General features: G+C 41.0%; 2 protein-coding genes across 3 annotated transcripts; one reads left to right on the top strand and one right to left on the bottom strand.

The window, feature by feature from the left end:
* The first annotated feature begins 243 nt into the window (after positions 1-243).
* LOC119016654 (myotubularin-related protein 7-like) lies at positions 244-16,941 on the top strand. Of its 2 annotated transcripts, none has more exons than XM_037092707.1 (14): positions 244-499; positions 1,512-1,637; positions 3,057-3,219; positions 3,400-3,557; positions 4,794-4,922; positions 5,205-5,339; positions 5,729-5,861; positions 5,962-6,071; positions 8,349-8,474; positions 8,609-8,658; positions 9,189-9,389; positions 10,178-10,312; positions 10,765-10,891; positions 12,969-16,941. In XM_037092707.1, exons 1-14 carry the CDS (start codon positions 476-478, stop codon positions 13,341-13,343), a joined length of 1,992 nt encoding a protein of 663 aa, XP_036948602.1. In that variant the 5' UTR covers positions 244-475; the 3' UTR covers positions 13,344-16,941. The 2 variants fall into 2 exon arrangements, with proteins under 2 accessions (XP_036948602.1, XP_036948612.1); XM_037092717.1 differs by having other exon boundaries at positions 10,765-10,937; positions 12,969-13,183.
* pmm2 (phosphomannomutase 2) lies at positions 16,550-24,331 on the bottom strand. Its single transcript, XM_037092799.1, has 8 exons — positions 24,005-24,331; positions 20,863-20,974; positions 20,687-20,763; positions 20,385-20,476; positions 20,118-20,217; positions 19,335-19,410; positions 19,037-19,152; positions 16,550-17,277 (listed from the first exon to the last, which is right to left on the bottom strand). The coding sequence occupies exons 1-8, from the start codon at positions 24,077-24,079 to the stop codon at positions 17,173-17,175; spliced, it is 753 nt and encodes a 250-aa protein (XP_036948694.1). The 5' UTR covers positions 24,080-24,331; the 3' UTR covers positions 16,550-17,172.
* Positions 24,332-25,361: the final 1,030 nt, after the last annotated feature.

The following is a 25,361-nucleotide window of genomic DNA, read 5'->3' as shown; positions in this document are numbered from 1 at the left end:
CCGCAAAGGTATCCTGAACAATGGTTGGCTGTAAACACGCTTAAAGACAAGGATGCAGAAATGCTCTGTAAGGTGGCTACTCTGATTGGAATGCAACTAATTTAATACAATGTTCCCTCTTAATATGCTGGGTTTTATTTTGAAAGGCAGAACCGGAGGCTGTGCATGTAATTCTCGTTACCTCGACAGTGGTGTCGTTACTCAGTAACGCAGCTGTTATTAGGGACAGCGAGAGGGGGAGCTCGGGTACCGTTATTGCGGCCAGGGGTTGTCCTTTCCCTCCAGTTTAGCCGAACAAACCCGGGATACAGAGGAGCTCAAAGCATGGGAAATAATCCAGGGCAAATGTGGAACAGCAGTCAGGGAGATTACACCTCAGTTACTGGAGTGAAACAGGCAGTATAAACGTTGACGGCAACGCCACAAAAGACGTCGGGCTGCTCTTTCTCCATCTCCACCATTTTGGTTATCAGTGATGGAGCACATCCGGACGCCGAAGGTAACAACACCCTGTTTAAAGCCCAGCTCATTCTGAGCTTCGTCTTTGTCTCTCCGCTCTCGCTGTGTACATTCGTTTAACCTTTTACTCTGTGACACGTTCGCTCGGTGCCTCTACGAGCTCTATCTCCATCCATGTCTCCATCCCACCTCTCTGCTTCCGTCTCACCGCACAGTGTCCACAGTATAAGTCGCTGTTATTACGGGCCAGCCTGCACGATCACGTCCCTTACTGACTTCTTGCTTGCAGTGACGTAGCGTGTGGTGTCACCATGGACTTTAAACCTTGTGTGTGCTCAGGCTGTACGGCTGCCCTACAGGGAACAAGCTGAATGAGGCTGACACCCTGCGTCCGATAATGGACCCAGCCACCGAGCCTGACTATTTATAAACACACCTGCGCATGTGGCCGTTATGATGCTCACGCGCTCCTCCCTCCTGCCTCCACGGGCGTTCGGTTCTTATTCTATTTATTCAGGAGTGTTGATATTCATCATACAGACGAGATAATTTGCCATTGCACACCTGCCCAACCATGACGTAGCATTGCGCTGGACTGGTTACCACCATTTCCTCCTCCTGTCTGCCATCCTGGCACACGGGCCTCATATGGACCCCATCCAACTTTGTAACTATACCACTGTGGTCTGGCTGTTTATACAGGACATAGATGGGTTAACAGGGAAGGCAGAGATTTCAAAATCTGTAATGACACATGCATAACTGGTGTCCTCATGGGCTCCCACACTTGACAGATGAGGCTAAACCAAAACCATGACTTATTGAATGACCTTGATTTTCAGACTCACTTTGAATTGAGCTCAGTGAATATTGTAATCGGTTGAGTCATGCCAGAGGATATGACAGGCTGTTGTTTCAGTTAAATAATCTGTGTTGTGTTTATGCGCACGTGTTGGTGAGTGAGAGAAATGTCATATCTTATCTTCCTAACTGTTCATTGTGTTTGATCTGCCTGTTTCCATGTCGGATTCCCGATTGTATGATACTGGCAGGTTGAAAATGTACGTCTACTGGACCGGTCATCAGGCCAGAGAAAGGCCAGTGTTGGGACTCTGTACCTGTCTGCCACATACACCATCTTTGTAGAGAGCAACCCTGAGACACGCAAGGAGACATGGGTAACATAATCTTACAACACTTCATATGTCACAGTCTATTCAGATCAATCAATATATTATTTGAATAATATTATTATTATCCATATTATAGTATTTCTCCTCATCCATCATCATATCGCCGATCACATCTCACATAGTTTCTTCCAAACTAAATCCTGGCCTTCTTCTTAAATTTGCTGACTCATGTTGACAGTTGTTTAGACAACATCCTACAGACAGATTCAAAACTGGAAGTAAATGGGAATATGAAGACATGTGTTTACAGTTTGACAGTTGAACCGGCTTGATATGTTACAGAAATATCCAAATAGTTTCTCCCAGCAAGATGTCAGGCATAGTTGTTTGAGCTGTGTGAGTACATGCTAGATGACAACAAGAGGTAAGACAAGATAATTTGATCTTTTGATCCTTTGACTGTTGAAGTAAGGCTTAATACACATGGTAGTGTAGCTGCAGGAGACATCAGGCCGCAGTCAGAGTGATGTTACTGCCAAAAAATAAATGTAAATTATCATGTTTATATGTATATACAAGTCTATTCTATTTCTAACCTTTGAATCCTAGTGTTTGGTTTTTTTTTTACTATTATTTCTGTTTATTGTAATATTACTGTCCTCTTGGTGCTGTGGCAAAGAAATTTCCCCATTTGTGGGACAATAAATAACCCTGATTTTGATTCTGAAAAATGTTCTGTATTTCAGGAAATACATTTGTTTATTACTCAGATAGAAAATAAAAAGGTCATCGGTATATGAAAAAAAAATTTTAAACACACTATGTGTAATTTGTGCTGCTAGAGACAGTCATGGGATCATGGAATGTAATGTTTTAAAGTTTTATTTATGTTATGTGTAGTCTTGTTTGTCTGACTTCCCTCTTCACTCTCTGACTCTCCTTGAAGTTGTAGGAACAGGAGACCAAATGAAACTCACTGTTACATTGAATAAAATGATAGATTTCTCTGTTGGAACTGTTCTGGATATTTTATAAGAACACAACTCAACAAAATATGTAACAAAGATCAAGTCATTTTTAGACTTTTCAATGCTGAAATGTTACATACTATAGCCTCATAGTTAGTAATTGCAGAACAAAAGGTGAAACACATGACAGAAGCAGTTGAAGACATAAACCTATCACAGTGATGCACACTGGCCTCAGTGGTAGCCTTTGGCCTTACAGCTACAATATGACATTTTGCAGCTTCTTCTCATTTGTGTTATTACATTTGGAGGAGGATGGTGACAGGTTTCTTGGAATGCGGTTATTTTTTAGCTTAAGTTAATTTTGAATCAAGCACAGTGACATCTTGATCTTCATATCTTTCCAAGTATTTATACAAAAGGACCTGAGAGACCAGAGAGAGCATAATGCATGGGTAAAGAATGAGCAGGATAATGAGATGTGTGTGTGTCTCAGGTGCTGCACAGTATGGTGAGCAGTGTGGAAAGGCCACCCACCATTCCTGCAGGAAGTCAGCTGATCTTGCGCTGTAAGGACTTCCGGGTCTTCCACATCCTCATTCCACAGGACAGAGACTGTATGGATGTCCACACCTCATTGGTCAGGTTGTCACGACCAGGTCTGTGTGTGTGTGTGTGTGTGTGTGTGTGTGTGTGTGTGTGTGTGTGTGTGGTTAAATGTGTGTTGGTGTCATGTCATATAGCTTTTGCAGTATGTTAAGCTAATTTAAAGTGAGTCTTCTCTTCTCTTCTCTTCTCTTCTCTTCTCTTCTCTTCTCTTCTCTTCCCTCATATTTCAGAGAAATACAGTGAATTGTACTGCCTGTCCTTTAACCCCAGTGTGAACAAAGAGGAGAGAGAAGAGTCATGGAAGTTCATAGACCTCATGGCAGACTACAAGAGGATGGGAGTTCCTAATAACCTGTGGGTCACAACAGCAGCCAACAGTGAATACAGGGTCAGTCTTGTGCGTGTGTAAAAGTAAGATTCAGCTATAAATGTGTCTGGTCCGTTGTTATCCTTACATTATTTTTATAGAGTTGGCGGGCGGGGGGGGGGGGTGGTGGTCACCGTATGCCTGAAATTAGTGTTGGAAAATAAAGATACTTCCTACGTTACATTTCTGTAATAAACTCTGTGGTCTGTAGCTAAAGGTTTCTCGTTAAGTGCAGGAGTATGCCTTGTACTGCGGACATTTACAAGGTTATAGATAAGATAGCACAAGCCTCCTGTCAGCCAGTCTGACTTTTAATCAGCAGCTACCCCCTCTTACATGTGGAGACCATACAGTCAACTTTTAACTCACATTTGATAATATTTGGTCTCCCATCTCATAAGACTTTAACTTTTAGATGGTTTATTACAGAAAGTGCATTAAACCCATGTACTTTTCCTGACATAAGTGTCTGCAGTGCATGGTCAGTTCATGAAATTTTGGAATCTGACATGAACTTTCATTGTCAAATGTCCTGGCTGTCTCAAAGAAAATGTGCCTTTCAAGGGTTCGAGGGTTCAAATAACGCAGAAGACCTCGAACCTAGCTGGAAATATCTTTGATAGTCAAAGCTTATCAAAAAAACATGTACAGGACACCACAGAACTGATGCATTACCTTACTCAGAGGCCTGTCATTTGGTGCAGGTGATGGTGGTAAATATATCAGGAAGAAAACATTAAGCAGCAGACTGACGTTTGTAAGAATGTCTAGTAAGGTTTATTAATCAATTAACATACTGAATTTCATTCATGTATGTGCATGTAGGAAGTGTGATTAATTGAGGCTTACTTCCTGTGTACAGTGGGTGGTGCTATTGATATGATACAGTATTGATGCATAGACATACTGAGGGCAACACCCTCTACATATATGAGCAATTTGGTGTATATGGAAAATCGTATGCCTCTGACCGAAATCAACCATGTATTGAGATCCTGCCAACAGTTAATGTACCGGTATGTGTTCAAAAGTCTTGTAGATCTAATTCCTCAGTGTCTTAGACCTCTATTGTTGTATCACAAATAAGTCAGTGAGCCACAGTGTCATACTGGGTGATATGTTCCTTGTCAGCTTTATTCTTATACTAGATGTTACTCTTTTCTGCTTTACCACCTCAAATGCATGCACAGGAACTCAAAACAACAATTTTGTTAACTGTGAACTCATTTGTAGGTAACATGTGTGTGCCCTCCCCAGGTGTGCGATACGTATCCCTCAGAGCTGTTTGTTCCAAAGTCGGCCACCCCTGCCATCATTGTTGGCAGCTCAAGGTTCAGGAGTCGAGGACGGTTTCCTGCTCTGGCCTATTTCCACCAGGACACATTGGTCAGTGTGATGCGCGCACACACACACACATAGAGGAACTATTAGATGAATAAATGTTTCTCAGACTGTGAACTTTCCCTTTAAATAAGAGTTGAAGAGACAACATTATACATTATCCACATCATCTAATCACATGGTGGAAATAAATGAATGAAAAGAGAGAGGATCTCAGCAAGCTCTGATGATGATGATGATGATGGTGGTGATGGTGATAATGATGATGATGATGATGATGGTGAAGATGTTGATGATGGTGACGATGATGGTGATTGATTGATACAGGCAGCAGTGTGCCGGTGTAGTCAGCCACTGTCAGGCTTTAGTGGACGCTGTCAGGAGGACGAGATGATGCTGCAGGCTGTGATGAAGTCTAACCCTGGCAGTGACTATATTTATGTGGTTGACACCCGGCCCAAGGTAACACACGCACACACTCACACATAAACACACATATACGCAAACACGCACAGAGGCATGCGCGCATGCACACGCCTTGGTGACAATGGCTCAGTGGTTCAGTCCCAACCTCTGCAGTCTGCCTTTGTCCTTAGGCAAGATACTAAACCTCAACTTACTTGTTTGTATGAATAGTTATTGCTCCTAATGAGCAGGTAGCCTCTGCCACCAACCACTTTGTGTATGTGAATGCTTGAATGCTGTCTTGTGATGTAAACTGCTTCAGCATTGCTATATAAATTAAGGCTGTTTACCATTTATATGCACACTTCCTCAGGCACAGTGAACATTGCCAGTATACAATGAGCAATGCTATTCTCATACAAAATTCTGTGTGTGTGTGTCTCCAGCTGAATGCAATGGCGAATCGGGCAGCAGGTAAAGGCTACGAGAACGAGGACCACTACACCAACATCAAGCTGCAGTTCATTGGCATTGAAAACATTCATGTAATGAGAAGCAGTCAGCAGAAAATCATTGACGGTAAGAGGAAGTGTGTGTGTGTGTGTGTGTGTGTGTGTGTGTGTGTGTGTGTGTGTGTGTGTGTGTTTGTAAACTTTGAGTGTCTCTCTCTTCCATGCAGTGGGCGAGATGAGATCTCAGTCCATGACTGACTTCCTGTGGGGTCTTGAGAACTCTGGTTGGCTCAAACACATTAAAGCCATACTGGACGCCGGGGTCTTCATATCCAGGGTGTGTATACACACACACACTTCATCAATTGGGTCATTCACGTGAATCGCGTAGAACTGGGGATTTTTTTTTTTTGTGTGCGTGCGTAGGGGGGGGGGTTATATGGATGGGACATGGGTGTGTACCAGAGATTATCAGTGAACTGCGAACATGTGCACGCCTGAAGGGAGCCTTGAATTCGATAAAAACAACTTTTCTAAATCTCTACAACTCATTTTCAAGACATGTGGATGATGCTGAGGTGAGGGGACTGATTGGAGGCTGAAGGTGAAGTATGTTGCATTCTGTCAGAAAGACAACGAATTTGTCTTCAAAATAAAAGCTTTACATCGCACCTTAGCGAGGGGCTTTTAATTTGAAAGCAGCGACTGTTAGTAGCTTGTCGTTAAAACAACAAGCGGATGACGAAGGCAGCTCCAGAGACCGAGGAGACGCTGCATCTCCTGGATCTCAGCAGCTGTCTAGTTGCTCATCTTGATGTCCACGAATGAAGTGATCAACTGCCTGCTATGATCAGCTGTTTCCTAGTTTTAAAATTTGTGAAATAACAGTGCAGGTCATCGACACCTCCGCCCATCTCACGCAATTTCCGGCATATCGACATCTCGGATTTAGATTGCGGTGGAGTTGGAAAAAAAGTGTACTCTCCGAGGTGGCGAATTGTCGGACCAAAACAGACCAACATTTACTGCCCTCTGCCTAAATCCGTGGACCAGGCCACAAAAAGGGTGGCCAAATTGGCGGCTTGCTGCCCAGTAGAAAAACGGCTATTAACTATGCAATCAAGGGCAGCCATGCATTGCAGGCACACTGTCAAACAGAAGTGCACAAGAAGGTGGTGCAGGTCTGTTTAATGGTTGCTGCCTTTCCAAACAGAAGCAGGTCTAATGTAGTAACTTAATAATGTAAAAGTTTTGGAAAAAATGAAAGAAATTAATTAAAAATATCTCTGCAGGTGTAATGCCTTTGAGATTACATGTTGATTTGCTGATTGTTGAGTTATATTCAGTGTAACGCTCCTTTACCTGCTTTGCTGCATGTACTTTGCACTGATAGGGGTGGGGTGCATACATTGGTTTTACTGGCAGACCGTCACCTGTATTGGAGTATATAACTTCAGGGCAGACGGTCTGTGTGCACTGTAAAATTACATTGTCTAGATCGTAGAGCCTTTGTATGGGAGACACTGTGTTTAATTCTCCTCACTGAACAACCACTGTTCTGTGGAAAATAATGTACCACCTTAATAACCTTTTTGGAGAGTGAAAACACAGTCAATGCTCCTAAGCCTTTACATTTACAAATCCATGATGTTTTAAATTGAATTTAATAGTGACATTGGCAAATTGCTGCTTCCCTGAGATGGACAAAACACTCTTGACAGGTTAATAATACATTCCAGGAGTAAATATAGCAAAGAAGATAGAAGAAGAAGAGATATTCTCACCCTAATCACTTCTGGAGGTACACAAAACCAATTGAATGCCTCATTTACATTTTAGGGTATTTATCAGATGCTCTTGTCCAAAGTGACTTACAGTTATCCGTACATTCATACACTGATGGTGGTGGCTGCCATGCAAGGTGCCAACCAGCACATCAGGAGGAGTTTGGGGTTCAGTATCTTGCCCAAGGACACTTCGACATGCAGACCAGGGGGCTCGGACCAGCTACCTTCGGATAACAAGACGCTGGCTCTACTCCTGAGCCACAGCAGCTCATGTCAGTAGTATTATGGAAATATTCACACAAACACAATTCAAATTGTCATGATGGAACATGCATTTGAAAATCAATTTTTCAGCAATCTGAAATATAAAGAGAAAGCACAGACTGGTATTCACTATACATCTTACACATCACAATACTTTCCCTATTGTGTACATCAGATGTGTTTTTCTCAAGACAGATATAAAGATTCGTGAGAAAAAGACTGTGTTAAATGACAGATGAAAAGCCATTATTGTATTAAGTATTCTGAGCCAAATTGAAAATGGAGCCTAAATGTGAATGTGTCATGTGTTTGTATAAAACACCCTGCGAGCTGGCTCACTCACTTCATTGACTGCAGGATCGAACCTTCCAGTGGAACTTATTTCTTTTCAGGCATTGATACTTGTATTCCACTTTTCTATTTTTTTGTGTTCAAATTGTAATATCACATTTGTTTTCCCGACACCTGGATTTTCAGATAGACGTTATTGGTTTGGTCATTGTTGGGTTAATTGACAGGGCCCATGGCTGACAGTAACCCCCTCTGTGTCTCTCTCTTTCCAGGCGGTTGCTGATGAAGGCATCAGTGTGTTGGTTCACTGTTCAGACGGCTGGGACAGGACGGCCCAGGCCTGCTCCGTCGCCAGTATACTGTTGGACCCATTCTATAGAACCACCAAAGGACTCATGGTAACACACAGCACTGATGAACACTCATTCTTATTCTGAGACTTCTTTGCTTCTTATCAAATCCTCTTCTTCCTCTGCTCCTTTGTTGTATTGCCCTACTTACCATTTCCTCCTCTTCCTCTCCTCTCTTCTAGGTGCTGATAGAGAGAGACTGGGTTTCCTTTGGACACAAGTTCTCTCACAGGTCAGTAAGTTAGGCCAACCATTATTCTCCAACAGCTGACCCAGCGGCTGCTTATTTTGCATGCGTTTTATGATGAAATATGAAAGGTAGTATGGAAACAAAAGATGAGTTTGCCAGTTAAAATCATATCTTATCCTTATCCTATGAAAAAGTTGGATTTCCCTTTTGGTGGTTGGTCTCTGTAGATGAAGTGAGTGTGTGACAGGCAGGGAGGCAGAGAAAATAGAAGACAGAGAGAATAGAAGACAGAAAAATAGGTCTTAGGTCAACACATTTGGGTCAGTATGTTTTCCCTAACTGACTGAGTTCCTTTTCTGTACAACTTAACATAGAGAGAAGTTGTTAAGGTATAAAACCTGTTCTTGAATTAATCTATCTATGAATTTGTACATTATTTACTGCTTTTTAGTTGATTTTTTTTCCACTGATGCTGTGTTTGCCACATCTTGGAATTGAGTTCAGAATTGAATGAATGATTCTAAAGAGTGTGTGGTGTGGTGGACAGTTAAGACAGAGCTGTGTCCCTTCAGGTATGCTCACCTTGATGGAGATCCTAAAGAGGTGTCTCCCGTCATCGATCAGTTCCTGGAGTGTGTGTGGCAGCTGTCCGAGCAGTTCCCCTGTGCCTTTGAGTTCAACGAGCGCTTCCTCATCGCCATACACACACACGTCTACTCCTGCCATTTTGGAAACTTCCTGGGAAACTGCCAGAAGGAGCGCAGGGATATGAGGTGGGACTCATACATACAGTAGACACATTGGATGATCTGAAGAGACTTGTTGAATCTATGTGATCAGAAATAAGTATAGTAAGTAAAGATTCATGCACATGAACATGCACATATGCACCTTATGCTACTGAGTCTGATATTTACAGAACTGCTGGTTTTATTTCCACTCTGACACTGTTTTCATCTCTGGTCTGGTTTTGTTTAGCTCAGCAGCTAAATTCTGCAGCTCTTTTTTAATTTGTAAAAAATGTCACAGTTTATAACCATAAAAGATTGAACATTATAACTTTCCAGTCCTACTGCAGTTCAGTTAGGAAGGTACAGAAAACAGCAGTGTGTAAATTACTTAATGACGCGGGACAGTAACATTCATATAATCAGTTCATTTATGCATCATGGTTGTCCTGTCCTGAGTGAACTTCTGCAGCTGATAAAGAGAAGATGATAGGGTGATGACCTGTACTGTGTCCAATACTGAAAATGTACTCACATAAAAATATTCCCTAGTGATTCAGAATCTGTTACATATTTAGATATAAGATATTTAGATATTAGCTGTGGGCATTAGTACTGCAGAGCTATAAATCACGTTGTAACAGTGAATACACTGAGATGCACAATCTTCTCAACTTAATGTGTATGATTTCTGTTTGCCAGACAAGTATGTGTTTAAAGAATACATGTGTAGAAAAACAACGCCAGTCTCTCTAGACACTTTTTGAATCCCAGTGCATCTTACACGGATGTTGATTGCGTTGTGGGATGGTGTGTGCTTTGTCTGACTACAGGCTTCGTGAGCGGAGTCATTCTGTGTGGCCTCAGATGTGGAAGGACAGAGCCGAGTACACCAACCCTCTGTACAAGGCCGAGATGAGCCAGACTCAGGGGGTCCTGAGACCAAACACCACCCCCTATTGTTTCAAGTGAGTCACTGCAGCAAGATACAAGCACTGACATCACATCACTGTGCTCTGCTGCAGACTGCTAAAGCTATTTACCAATATATGATCAATATGTAGTGGTACATTTAATGTAAAATCATGACATTTTGGTTGAGTCATGTCATTTGACCGTTGGACAAAATAAACAATATACAACGAGAATATACAACCAATATATTAATATAATATGTGTCTGGATTATATTATATTAGTTATATTAATATATTTGATCATATTATTACTTAATATTTTATTATATTACATTACTCCAGACAGCATCGCATGGATTCATACAGCAGAAATCATTGTTCTTTTCTTTCCTCCATATCAAAACAGGATGTGTTCCTGCTCTTTGTCCCTCAGACTTAATCTACAAGAAGAGGGAAAAATAAAAATAAATAAGTATAATTCCTTGCCTTTCTCCTCATCTTCAGAATGTGGAAGGGTCTCTACAACCACATGGAGAAATCATCGCCTCCTCGCCAGTCACCTGCCGACTTCCTGTCTGCTGTGAGGGAGGAATCCCAGCAGTTGGAGGAGGAGCTGACCAATCACCAGGAGGTACCGCCAGGAGGAACCGCCCACCACCACCCGGGCTCCAGACAAGGCATACAACACACAAAGACACCCCCTGTTCCGACACCACCATCACCCTAATTCACCATCCTTTTCTCCAAACAATCCAACGATCTCTCATAGTTTTTTAAATCAATTCAATTCAATTAAAAAAAATATATATTTGTCCCAGTTTGTTATTTAGGCAATTGAAGGCATCTGAAATCTTTTGTCTCTGATGCCATTTTTGCCCTCATCACAGCAAAACAATACAACTGTAAACCATGCACAGTACATGAAGACAAGCAGATGATCAGGACTGTAAACTCATCCTTCAGTATTTGCATGTATTTATGTTAGAAATTCCCAAATTCCAACTGGGCTTCTCTAACTTTTTTTAAAAACAAACAAAACTTCAAAATGTATGTACAGCTCAATCAGAACAAAAGGAAAAATGTACTCCACATACATCTGATGCAAGTTTAACACCGCCTAACTTTTGACAGTATTTCACAAATCTGATGACAGTAAAATTGTTTTATGCAACCAAATGGCAAATTAACCGCTTCCAGTACATAGTGTGGGTTTGTAAGATTATTCAGATGACATTTCTGGCTTAGTGTTCAGGGAACACCTGATTTGCTAACTGGTAATTCATTTGTATGTTTAAGTACAAGTTTAAGGCCATGTCCACCCCCCCCCCCCGTCTTCCTTGGCATCGTTTGAAGAATATTATATTCCAAATGGATCCATTGTTAATGACTCAACACACTTTAGTTCATATTCCAGGCCTATAGATGGCGCTTGAAATTCACCAAAATGGAGAAGAAGAGATGGAGCCTGCGCATAAATCTTGTGCGCTGTATACAAACAGACAGTAGAAAGAGAAAGCCCTTCGCGATGGATCTAAAATGATGTGGCGTATGCGGTTGTCCATAATCCTTTTTTGCTCAGTGTAGTGGCAGAGCAGCATAATATTTTTGCCCTTGTAACCCTAATAGGCTCAGTATCTTCTGCAGCACAAACACAAGAATGTAGTCCGCCATTGTTGTTGTTGTTACGAGAGGTAGTGGGGTTAAGGATAGAGGTCGAGGGGTGGGGCGATGGCATCATCGATACGCAAAGAATGTGGATTCGCTGTCCAAGAGAGAACCCAAGAGTGCCGTTTCAAAATGTTTTCACCCTGAGACCAGGTTTCAAAAAAAGTGCATTTACAGGATCCATTTGGATGATCAGCCAAAATGATGCAAAACATGTGCGTTTACACAAAAAACTGTTTCCATGTGGATGACCCCTAAGTAAGTGTGCAGCAGAAGGCGATTTTCACATTCTTTTTCCTGTGTGTGTAAATAGAGTTTGACACATGTATGTATGAGCCACAGTTGTGACCTCACAACTAGTTTGCGCACATCGACTGAGTATGAAGGATTAAGAAACATCCTCAATCCTGCAGTTTAACCTCTGAAGTATTGGCAAGAGAATGTAATTTCTAAGAATATTCAACTCATATTTTACTGGAAACAACAAATTAAAACAAATTATTTTTATATCTCACTGTATTCCCAAAGAAAGGCTCTTGAACACTTCAGTAGATGGCTAATAAAGTGTATGTAAATGTGCATTATGTAGGAATTGGCTGACTGTCAAATTCATACTCAAAACAAATAGAGGGCAGCATAGAAATGAATAGAAACTGCTAACTGTAGCTGCTGTTAGCAACTTAGCTAAGGTAGCTGTGCAACTAGTCTGGACCAGGGGAGCCTGCTGGAAAAACCAGCATAGACAGGCACTAAAACCAGCACTAAAACACAACGAATGCTGGTCACCAGCAAGACTAGCATACGTTGTGTTTTGGTGCTGGTTTATGCTGTTTTTTCCAGCAGGGGAGTGTTGGTGTTCACATTGCAAGTGCGGGAGCAGGACTAGTAGAGTCCACGGCTAACTGGTTAGCATGCTAACTTCAGTCAATGGCTCAGCAACACAATTCTAGGACATTATTTCTTTGTTAATGCTGCTGACAAATGACTGGGCGATGTCTCAGCTAATTAAAGAAAGTGCATGCATGTGTTCTCTCTGTCCGCAGAGGATAGCAGCCCTGACAGGACAACCAATCACATGGGAGAAGATCACAGTTCCGAGGAGGAGGACTAGTCACCTGTGGCAGAGACACTGTGGGCCGGACCCGCCCACCACTTACACAGACTCAATTACCAGCCCTGCACAGGACAAGAGTCAGGCAGACTTCTCTGTAGCAGCCAATCACCAGGCTCAGATCAAGGATCCCGCCCTTAACCTGCCTCTAGGGCTGCACAGCCATCTGAAGAGTCACGACCCTGATGACCTCTCCACCTGCAGTGACCTGGAGTCAGGCGTGGCTGACCTCAGCAGCCGCTCGTCCAGTGGCGGGGAAGACAGAAAGGACCTGGACTCAGATGAGGCTGTCTTTACTACCGCCTGAGTTGAAAAAGGTAATGCTGCCATTTGGCTGGAAGGTGAGAAAAAAGATGGCTGCTGACAGACTGACAGGTAGAGGGATTTTATGTTTTGTTTCCTAGAGATCTTAAGGGAGATACATCAATGGCTGGTTAACAGTTCAGCTTTTAGATGAAGGCACTGAAAGACACCATTTTAATGTTTTCATTTGACTGTATTTTTATTTATTATTGCATTGCAGCAGGCCAGAGAGGCTCCTTTTTTTCAGGGATGTTTTTAGATAGGCTCAATAACTGTCATTTGTACACACTGTTACTACTGTGAGGTAGACAAATGTTAATGAAAGCAGCCTGATGATGTGTGCCACAGGCTTGATGAGGGGAGTAAAACAGTCTGAAACACTTGTAGATTTTCAGACAGAGCAAACACACTCAGTCCATGTTTATCTTGTCAGATACCTTACTACATGGTGGAGGATTTACTGAATCATTCATTGACATCCAGTCTTCCTTCCTCAGTATAAATTAATATGCATAATGCTAGTAGTAATAGCATCTTGTCCGAGGTACTTCTTTGTAGAGCCAGCAGATACCTTAACTTAAAGTCACCACCACCTGTTATTATTATTATTATTATTATTATTATTATTATTATTATTATTATTATTATTAACACTATTATCATTATTTCTTCCAACTTGTCCTGGTCTCCTCAAAAAACATATTTCTCCTTTAAACACCAATCAGCCACTAGGGGTCAGTATTCGGGTTTGAACCGTTTGAAGAGCCCAGAGAGTCCAACGTTAATGTGGATCCTCCAAAGGCTCTTTTAAAAAATACAAGATGCACTCTCAGCTATAAAAGTATGAGAAGAAGACAAAAGATTGGCAGGCTGACCTAGTTAAAACATTTGGTTATTAGATCAGATTATGAGGAGCAGGAATCAAATTGTGAACAAAAATATTTGTGTTTACAACAAATACTGCAACACAGCATTTTCTTTTGTCTGTGTGCAATATATTGGTTTAAAGCCATTTATTTTTTAGGTTTTACTCTACTGTACACCCTTCAGTAAAGACCTGATATCCACACAGATTTAAAAATCATTCAGATGAGAAAGTGTTTATCATGAAATCCAGTGAAGTTAATGTTGAATATCAGTATATACACTATGTTTGACCAACGTGCGCTTTAACAACTTGAGAGTTTATAGTTTGTGTCCTTCCAGTTTGATGAATTACCAACAGCAAGAACAGATGTCTTAGTTTGTTTCATGGTCTCTGCATTGTCCAGAGGGGTCTCTCTGTGTGGAGGTATATTTTGATGTTGGTGTATTTAAATCATACAGTGAGCACCTCCTGTGGCTCCTTGTACTTAAACGTGTGGACAGAAACACACACTGATTGAGCTGTGCATCTTAAAGCCACCCACTATCATGTTCACTGCAGTTAGAGCAATCTGTGGGACTGATATATGTGACCAAATACTGGAGGGCATAGTGTCATGTAGCCCAATATTTAACCACTGTTTTGAACAACAGTGTCCCGGAAATCATGTATACTCCTGACATTCATTTGAGCAAGTGAAAAGAAAAGAAAAAAAGGTTTTGTCTTTTTCCACGTTGGTAGATTTCATATTTGCAGCTGTCGAGCAGTGTGGCATATGGAAGAAGGTAACAGAAGAGCATGATAAATGTCACCATGCTGCTTGCTGTGTGCCACAACAGAGTGAATCTAATGAGTTGAAAGTTCCGGGTTCTCCTCTCCCTCTCAACTTGTACATTTCACTATAGCCTGTGGTGTGTGTACATGAGTGTGTCCTGTATCCATTGATGTGAATGATGTATCAATAAATGCACTGTTAAAGGGAAGGATCTGCAGCATACTGAGTCTGACTTATTCTTCAACACACCACATGAAAGGCAGTTTGAATTGTTTGAACATTATAATATTTAGAGTTATTTTATTGGTTTAGATCATTGCAAACATAATTGGGTCATTCCATGCCATTAAAACCTTTTCCTGCTCATGTCATGACTCCTTTTAGAAAATAAATCCAAAAACGTATATTAAATTCATGAGACTATGCAAAATGATATGCCTGTGCTCCAAATGTGTTTCACATGCTGCATTTTCTCTTTTGAATCAAATTTAATAATTTTCGTGATTCTTTGTATGTATATTCTGAACTTTACCAATCGCGTCTTTTTCACAGGCTTGGGCTGGGATTCTCATCATTTACAACATGAATTCACCTGAATAGTTGTTACTGAATATTTAAGGCAGTCGCATTAGTAACAATATTTCTTTGCCCAAATGAAGAATATTTCATTGTCTAATATTCATATCCACACTACTCTTTACTTTATCGCCACATAATGTTGATTCTGTGTAGTATTAATTTAGAGCTCACATCTAGAAATTATCTGGTCCTTTATAAAAACCGGGTGCCGCAAATCTTATTAAATAGATTTAACATTCAATTATATGATTATTTTCATTGATTTTAACAATCACTGCAGACACAGAGAATGTTAAACATGTAATGTTACAGTACAAGTCATTGTTACACTTCACTTCACTGTCTGTAGCATCACATTCAATGGTTTATTTCATCAGAAGATATTTGTTCTGTGTTGACTTCAAGCTTTTCTATCTGTGTGATACCTGTTGAGCCTTTTTTTTTGGGATTCAGGATGTTTGTAAGTCATAGTGTGTAATGGTTTGGTCCGTTGTGTACTGATGTTGTCATCCTGTTCTGTACACCAGGATATGATTTAATCTTCGTAGCTCCGTAGCTCAACACACACATATTATTTCACAATTTTAAAATGCCTGAATTTTAAATGCATGTTACTCATTCAGCCATTGCCAACAGAATACTTCTGTGTAAGACTACAACATGGATGCTTCTTCTTAAAGAGAACTCTCAACGTCTGTCCATCAGGGAGCGCTGACAACACGTCCTGCTTGGGACATACTGTATCTTGGCTACAATTGTTGAATAAACACGTTCAAAGCATCCTTTGCAGGGATTATTTTTGTTATACAGTTAAGTTTTTAAAAAGCCAAAATCTTACTGTAATTTTAGATTTTCAAATCTGAATATGGGTCTTAAAAAGATCAGTGTCAGTGGGATTCATAACAGAGCTTGTATTCATTTCATACATGATCTTTTTCAATGTGTTTTTTTTTAATACATCATAATATACAAAAGAGCCAGACAGCAGAACCTTCATACAAGTTGATATTTCATTCAAGTCAGTGTGTTGGGAACATCACACAATTTTGTACACAGTACTTCTCAGACACATTCTCACGTTTACCATAAGGAACTATAGTGGCCGAGTTCAATTCCTTGTGACCTTTTAAAGGAGAGATTCTGTCTGCTGCTGTGACTCATGTTTTGCTGTGTTCCACTGACAGCCACAAGACTGTTTATGAAACTTCTTCATATATGTCGTTCCATAGCATCTAGGAGAATGCAAGTGATGTGTGCTCTGGTTCCAGTTTGTTCAGAGCAGTGAGTATAAACAAACAGACTACAACCTGCAAAGACTTTAAGATCAATGCAAAAAACTGGACGCCATGGCCTGGCCACATTTGACCGAAAAAAAAAAAAAAAGAGTTAACTTTAAACCATCACCTTACTGTCACATTTAAAGCCCCCTAAAGATCAAAACCAAATGACAAATAACCAGAGATCTCTCTTTCATTCGACATTACCAAAGACACCGTGACAATTTATTAAACCTCAAGGTCAGAATGGAACAGATGAAGCCTATTAGACGTCTTCTCCTCTTTGTCTTGTAAAAGTGACGAGATCATAACAGTGACATCTGTGAGTTGAGTCCTCTCATGAGAAGAAAAGCTGCTCACAAAGTCGTTGTGTTTCCTCCGGGCAGGAGACTTCATGGCCGACGGTCCGAGGGTCGGAATAGATCTCATAGTCGTTTCCTCCCTGGAAAACAGACAGACAGACAGACACACACACACACACACAAAGATTAGCTTACCTAAACTTAGATGATCTAAATCAGCACTATCTGAAAGTCTCTGCTTGACCAACATAATCTCCAAAGAATAGTCTTAGTAAGTGTCCCCTGGGCCTGCTGCCTCCGCCGATCAGATAAAACCTTATTTTTTCAAATCTTTCATTGTGACTGTGCGTAACAAGGATACCCTTCTTGCCTTGCATCATTTTCTCAATCACTGCTGTTTTCAGTCGCTACCACAACAAGGACAGAATACGTTTTTGTGCCGTTGATGAATAGTCACGAAAGGAGTGCTGGAGAACTGAGAATGACGCTATTCTGAATTTTGAAGTCACATCATGGATATTCTGTTTGTACTCGCAGCAGTCTACTGTGACTGCACTGGATGAAAAGGGAGATGTTTTTGAATAGGGATGGTCATCAGCCAGAGTGATCCCTCATCAGGTCCCAACAACCCACCAAGTGGAGTGATCACTTTCACAGCAGCACAGAGTGCGAACAATAATCATGTGCTCTGGAACTGAATCAGTCTTGTATTGACCTGGGCGTTAACTCACAGTTTAACACCCTGATTATTTAACAGGATACACTTAGACTTCAAAAATCCCACAATGTTTTTGAACAGTTTTAAACCATCAGGAATGAGCCGAGACTCTCCAGTCTCTGGGCTTCAGGTATTTCTGGAGACAACGTTTTCAAAGAAAGATGGCATTCAGACAAGGGTTTATGAAGGTTTCATCGTCTCTGTGCGTAACGCACTTATAAATAAACCCCTATCACACGGCTGTTTACATACACTGAACATACGTGTGCTGGTGTCAGGAGGCAGGATGTACACTCTGGTGGGTAGCCTGGTTACAGAAAATACTATAACGATTTGGGCCCTTGTGTCTTTCTTTCTGTGTTTGTCTTTCTAAATATGCACTATATAACATCTATTCTGTCAACGCATACACAACACACACTAACCCATCCAGGCATACTTTAAATTATCCGAAAGATCACTTTGTAACAGGTTTTCCAAAACTTTGAAAGGCCAAAATGTAGAGTTAATGCTATTTTTTATGAAACAGCCATGGACATTCTCTAGTAAAAAAGAAACTAATGAAGTGTGCCTTTAAACCACATTGAAGACATGGAGAGTGTATGATAAACTAACTGGAGAAATGTAATTACCTTTACAACCACTTTAAACTCCACACTAAGCTTTACAAATAGTGTTCGTGTGTATGAGAAAATATGTTTTCAGGTTTTTTTCACACAGATCCTATCGACAAGAAACAAAACAACAAGAAAACAGCTGAATATCCCAACTACAGTGTGAGGCAGGTATATTTACGACATGTGATACACTGTGGCTGAATTCACAACACTACTTCTTAGCCATCTTGGTCTTGTTCAAAGTGGCTCACAACCAAAGCAAACATTTCAGAAGTTCAGACTGGACAAACCAGTTAGAGCTCAGCGAGGCAGGTGACAACAACTGAGGGAAAGGGCTGGGCTTTGAAATGTAGCCGGGTTGGTGTGCAGCAGCATAATGATTAAAGGCCGTAGATGCTGTAGGTATTAACCAAAGCACCAAACACATATCATACTGCATGAAGCATGTGCTCTGGTCTTTTTTCCACTGGTTGAATCCGGCAGCTCTATTCGTATTCTGTCTTTGGAACAATCTACATGTACTCAGGCATCGTTGTGCTGTCCTGCAGTAGTTAGCATACTCACAGCTTTGGTCTTGTCTCCAAAGAAGTGAATGGTTGAGTAGTTGTCCTTCTCAACAATGCCCAGACAGAATCTTTTATCCCAACCATCAGGAAACACGTCAAAGCTGATCTGACCTCCTGCAGAGAAACAAAAGCCCAGAGGCATGGAGAGATGACGTGGAGGATTTACATCACACAGACACAGAAACACACTCAAGTGACCTGACGAGTTGTAACAGCACACAAGTGTGAAGCAGCTCCTGATGCAGTGACACAGCAGACTGAAATCTGTATAACTGCCATGACTGCAGTTTACTCACCGATTGAAAAAGACAGTCCTTTTCCTTTGAACTCCTCCTTCAATATGGACACAAACTTCTCTCTGATTTTCTCTTTCTGTATGAAGCAAACAAAAGAATAAAATTCCAGCCCTGTAGATTTCAGTCATTCTCAGCGTTGCCTCAAGCTGGCAATGATAGAGGCAATGCTAAATAGAGAAAAGTACAATTTTACATGTGCGTTCAATCACAATCTTTCTCTCTGCTAACAATGTAACAATTTCACTCCGCCAACAGAGAGCAACAGTGGCTAACGTTTAAACAGAAATGGAGTCTACTAAAGTGAACCTTAATGGCTGACTTTGAACACAACACACAGGTTCAACAGAGCCCCTGTAAAAGCGGCAGTACTTCATTTTTGGCCTTTGGGTAGCAGCATCACAAGCAGAAAAGACATTTTATATATTATCATATTAAAAGATACATTGTATGGAGTTTCTGGTTTTGCACCTCTGGCCACCAGACAAATGGAATTTCACCTCTCCTTTTATCTCAGTTTTGGTCTCCATCAATTCTGAAAAAAACATCTGAAACTTGAGCTGCTAAATGTGCCACTCTGTTTACCAGGTAGCCTCTGACTGATGTTCGGTAGTGAGCAGGTAGCAGGCAGTGGGTTAATCAGAGCGTTTGCAGCTGAAAGCAGTGGAAATTAACAAATACAGTTGGTGAGCTGAAAGACGGTCCAGAAAGCTGCTGGGAACTGTTGAGTTAGGGGACAGTTCTCCATGGTGTCATCACTTCTTAATATGAATGTGTGAGCGCTACCTGATCGAGCTCATAGAACTCTTTCCTCTCTTCTTGTGTACAGCTGCGTCCAATGGGGGAGACGTTCAACATGCCATTACGGAATTCAATGAATGTCCCCCTGTAAAACATTACACATGACAGTTTAGTCTCGTTCAACTTTCAAATGCAGCACAACTCTTACAGCTTCAGTACTCCTAAATGCCCAATACATCAGAACCACAATACTATAATTCTAATAATCAAATACATTTTGACATTGAGATCAGGACTCTGACATGTCTGTACCTCTTCTTGGGCAGTTTGATCTTGGCCATGTAGTTGAGACAGAAGTTGATAAAATCTTGCAGTAGCTCTTCCCCCATGTGCGCCTGGATGGACTGACAACAGCAGGCAGACACTGTAAACTTCCGGGGTCGGTCACAGGAGGTAACATCCTCATGTTCAGGTATTTGTATTTGGTTTTGTTTGTGTATTAGATTATGATAAAAACTTGACAAAACTATGACAAAAACTTTGATATAACAGCTTATATTTATTAAAGCTTTTGCAAAAAATTGTGTGCTTTGGACCCATCAAGTAAGTCTTACCTGGACAGAGAGAAACTGTCCATTCCTATAGGCTTCAAGGCCATTCTCAGCAAACACATAGTCCACTCTCTGGATCACTGCACACATGAACAAACAGAAGACCAGAGAGTCTACCTGATTTAAACTTGAGGGTGGATGTATAACTGGTCTACTGCAGGGTTACAGATGTGTCTCACCATCGTCTCCCAGCTGCTCTCTGATCTTGCTGAGGTCTGAACCTCCCACCACGCCGACTCGAACACGAGTCCTCAGCTTCTGAAGGAACTCCGTCATCTCTGGAGTCACACGCTGTAAATACACACATGCACACACACACACCATCTCAGAGCCAGATATGCAGTTTATGGAACCAGGACAGTGTTTACCACCCTCCACTTGTTCGCTTAAATCGCTCTTTCATGAAGGGATACAGCTCTCCTACATCCTCTCCAGTCACCATTTACATTTACCAACATAATGGGATAAACAACAGCAATGACAGAAACAAGACTATTGTATCACAGTCTCCAGTCATCATCAGAACAGTCAATCAGCTTTTGTATGGTGAACCTAGCACAAGACTATTTAACTCAAAAGTCTGCATGCATTTCAGTTTCCTGCATTCATGACAGCTGTCACATATAATCCAAGGTTAATTTGTTCTACGACACAATGTTGTCCAGTGAATTGTAAGAAATAGTCCCTTCATGCTAAATCACAAAAAAAAATAATAATAATTTGTCTGGTTGGATGGCAGCAGATACTTCTGTATCTTTGGGTGAACAGACTGTGTCTAGGTGGGTGTTGTCTTTCAGTATCTTTGGGCTCTGTGCAGACATCTCACTTCACTGGTGTCACTGATGCTCTGTGGATGGTACCAGTGATGTTCTGGTGGTTTGAATCACCTGCTGTAGAGCCTTCCTGTCCTGATGAACCACACTACTTTATGATTTTCCAGTCAGAATGCTTTTCATTCTTTCAATTTCCCACTTAAATAAAAACCTGTGCTCACTTTATTCTTCAGCCTTTCACAGTTGACTAGGGGGGTTCACACGATAACGATAATCAGGCTCCGATTTGACCCCTTCCTGACCACGGAAGATTATATTCTGTCTCACAAGATTATCCTATATGATTATCCTGAGGTCTGTGGTGTGTTCAGAGGCAATTTGTCCCCATAATTTGCTCGGAAACGGGTGGCGGCCGACAATCGTAAATGTTAAACTTGTTTGATATTTACGACGTAAAATCTTTGTGTGGTGAAGCCGACGACTCCTGAGTCACTACTCTGTGAAATGTGACGTGGAACGCAACGTAGCCAACCAGCTGACTGAGGAACACGGAAGCAGACGTAAATAAAAACAGAGGCGAGATCTAACTTTTCCTATGGGGGTGTTTGAATCAGCCATTTTAATGTTTCTAATGGGTTTAGCGTCAGCGCTAATGTCAACTGTCATACTGATGGTTAATGCAAGTATTGTGTGTTGTCAGAAAAGCTCACATTCCCTCTTCTATATCTTCCATATCTTTCATGTTTTAAAACATTTATTTACTCTTTTCATATATACAGTCTATACTCTTTTCCGTTAATGAAGAGCCCGGAGGGACTGTTGCTATTGGTTACTGTAGATCACGTTTGATCACGCGATATTTCTGGCTCGGAGGACTAGATTCTAGATCTTCGTGTGTGGGGGCTTTACAGATAAAATATCTCTTAAGATTTAGAAAATCCTTACGTGTGTTCCCCCCTGCATTAGCCATAGTACAATCACCTGTGTGGTCATTCTGTTTTTCACCTGTTGCACAATTATGCTTACTAAACCCTCTTGTGATGCAATGTGCATTTTTTTTTCGTAATAATGCTCCCAACATAGTAACACATATTGTAGTAATGCACAATCACACTATCCCCAACTCAGAAAACACACATCAGCACAGGAGGATAAAATGTGGTCTGTTGGGTCCTAATTAATAAGCAGTCACTGACTAACACTGACAGGATAATTTGTTGCAGTAAAATGTAATTAATTAATGACACATTCTATTTTTGACACTACTATAATATTATTAACACATCAACATCATTCTATTTCTTTTACTCCAACTGTCATCAATAAATTAAATTTAGTAGTTACGAATTACACTGCAATGTAAACTTTGCAACATATCAGTCATGATACCCGTTCAAATCTTCGCTTGCAGATTTCAATGTAATAAGTACAACTTTGCTGTAATGATCACAGTTCAGGCAAGACAAAACTTAAAATGAATATATGTGAAGCTGATTGTACTGATAGGCAGAACCAAGGGACACAAGATCAGTGGGTAACCAGTTCACACATTACACTGTATTTACAGGTCTTAGGGAGTATTACCACGTTTGAAGGAAGTATTAAAAAACCTTTTGTGGCTCCAGAGGGAGCTGAATGTAATCTGATAAACTGCCTCCAGTGATGCCACTGACTAGCTACATTGCATTGTGGATAACGTGGTCTGCAAGTTTAATAACACTGTTGGACTCATTATGGACAGTTTTAAAACAAAAGATTAAAATCAATACATCCGAACCAGAAATGTCCCCTTTTCATTCCACACATTATTTGTCATTTTCAAAACATGGTGTCTACATTACCCACAATGCAACTCAGCCACTGCCTGTCATCACTGGATGCTGTTTATCAGATTCATGCAGCTATACAAGTATGTATATTGAGTAGCTGCAGTAGCACAGTGGGTAGAGCAGTTACCTGCCACACAGGCCCGGTGTACATCTCATGGTCCTGATGTCAGCAGCCTTTTGCCATTTAATAAAATGTTTTTAAAGAAGTCTTGAAAGTCATTGTTTTATTGCTTAATTTTCATTGACTATAAAAAAAAAAGTAGGGATAAGTTGTTGACTTAATAACATGACACCGTGGACTGGTTTTCCTCCTGTCCTCCCCAATTTTTTCAGTCACCAGCCGCCACTGATCTATAGTAAACATGAATATTAACAGCAAAACCAAACAAACTGTTAAATCTAGTTACTAAAAAGCTTTTCGTTCAGCAGGGCACTTCCCGTTTCGAGTGTGAAAGGCGACCAAAGTAGTGAGCTCGCATAGCTAACATGTGTGACTGTCATCTCTTCAAGTGAGCGCTCAGACCGTCACCTGACAAGTAACAACACGCATGCGTCAGGGCGGAACCACTCTCAGTAAAAGTTTCAGCGGAATACAGTATCACTCGGAAGGACTACAATAACAACGTGGAACCGGATGTTGCTAGTTGCAAGTATGAATGGAGTTAGGTGTAACGTTAGACACACACACACACATACACACACACACACACATTCAGTACCTGTCTCGCGGCAGTGAGCGTGCCGTCAACATCAAAAAGACAGAGCGTGCTCGTGTCCACAGTGAAGTCAGTCATCCTGTCCGTCTGTGTCTCTATGCTGCCGTCTCACTGTCCCTCGCTGTGGACACAGTCCCTCTTTCTTTCCAGTGAGCACTGATCACCCGGCGTGTGTCCAAAGTCTGCCCCTCTTTCTCCCAGTACTCGTCTATGCAGCACAACCGCTGAGAACAGCAACTGGCCAACTACTACTACCAAAGTACACTGTCTTCTTCGTCCGCATCGTGTACCAGTGGACGCAAAAACGTGAGGTTCATGCCGCCACCTGCTGCACCGGAGCGTGGTGAGGCCACAGAGAGCCTCTCCCTCTTCTGCAGCACAATGGTTTGCACAAAGTGTCAGCTGAGGACATGGCAGTGTTGGAGAAAGTACCCAAAAGTCATACTTGAGTAAAACAGCAGAAACCGTGGTAAAATGTTACTTTGGCAAACTGAAAGTAATGCATACGGATAGCCTAGTACTTAAGTAAAAGTATTTCAGGAAGCTATTTGACATTAAATGTAGGCTTACTTCAGTATCAAAATAAGGTTATATGTAAATGATACATGTATGTATATGTGTATATATAAGCCATATACCACACACTGTACACAGATTAAATATTCAGAATGTCTCAGATTTTCCAAATCTCTTTTTCTTGATAAACTAATTTGAATATGTGCTACTTTGGCTCTGATGCAGCATGTAAGCTGTAAAGTAACCAGTTACTGAAGTTATTAAATAATGCAGTGAAGTTAAAATTACAGTACTTGCCTCCAAAATGTAGTGGAGTGGAAGTATAAAGTAGCATAAAATAGAAATAGTCAACTGCAAGTACCTCAAAATGTATGCAAGTACAGTACTTACAGTACAGTACTATTTAGTTACATTCCATCACAGGGATACTGTGAAATTTAGGGCAACATAAAAAACTTTAATGAAAAACTTGCAAACTAGCATGGCACAGTAAAGCATGTACCTCCCACCAGTCCCCTTTTGATTAAATTAAGCCTAATCCAATATCAAACCCTGAATCGCTCTAAATTTGAAACTACCTGTCATGTGTCAATGTTGAAAAGAGAAGGACCTGAGCCGTCTTACTGAGAATGAGCTGGTTTATTAACTGACATTACTTTTGTTACAGCTAGCAGAGCTTAACCCTAACACATGCGTCGCCGTCCTCCCGCGTACGCTTCTTGATGATCACCTGCCACAACTACAGCAGCCTGTAGTTACTATTCACAACATCTCCCCCTTTCAAAAGGTTGAAACTCAACAATTAAACAAGATGTACAGCACATCAACTAAAGATAAACATGAA

This window comes from Acanthopagrus latus, chromosome 1 (assembly GCF_904848185.1).
Source record: "Acanthopagrus latus isolate v.2019 chromosome 1, fAcaLat1.1, whole genome shotgun sequence".
Taxonomy (NCBI): Eukaryota; Metazoa; Chordata; class Actinopteri; order Spariformes; family Sparidae; genus Acanthopagrus; species Acanthopagrus latus.
This window is presented reverse-complemented; position numbering and strand designations above follow the sequence as displayed.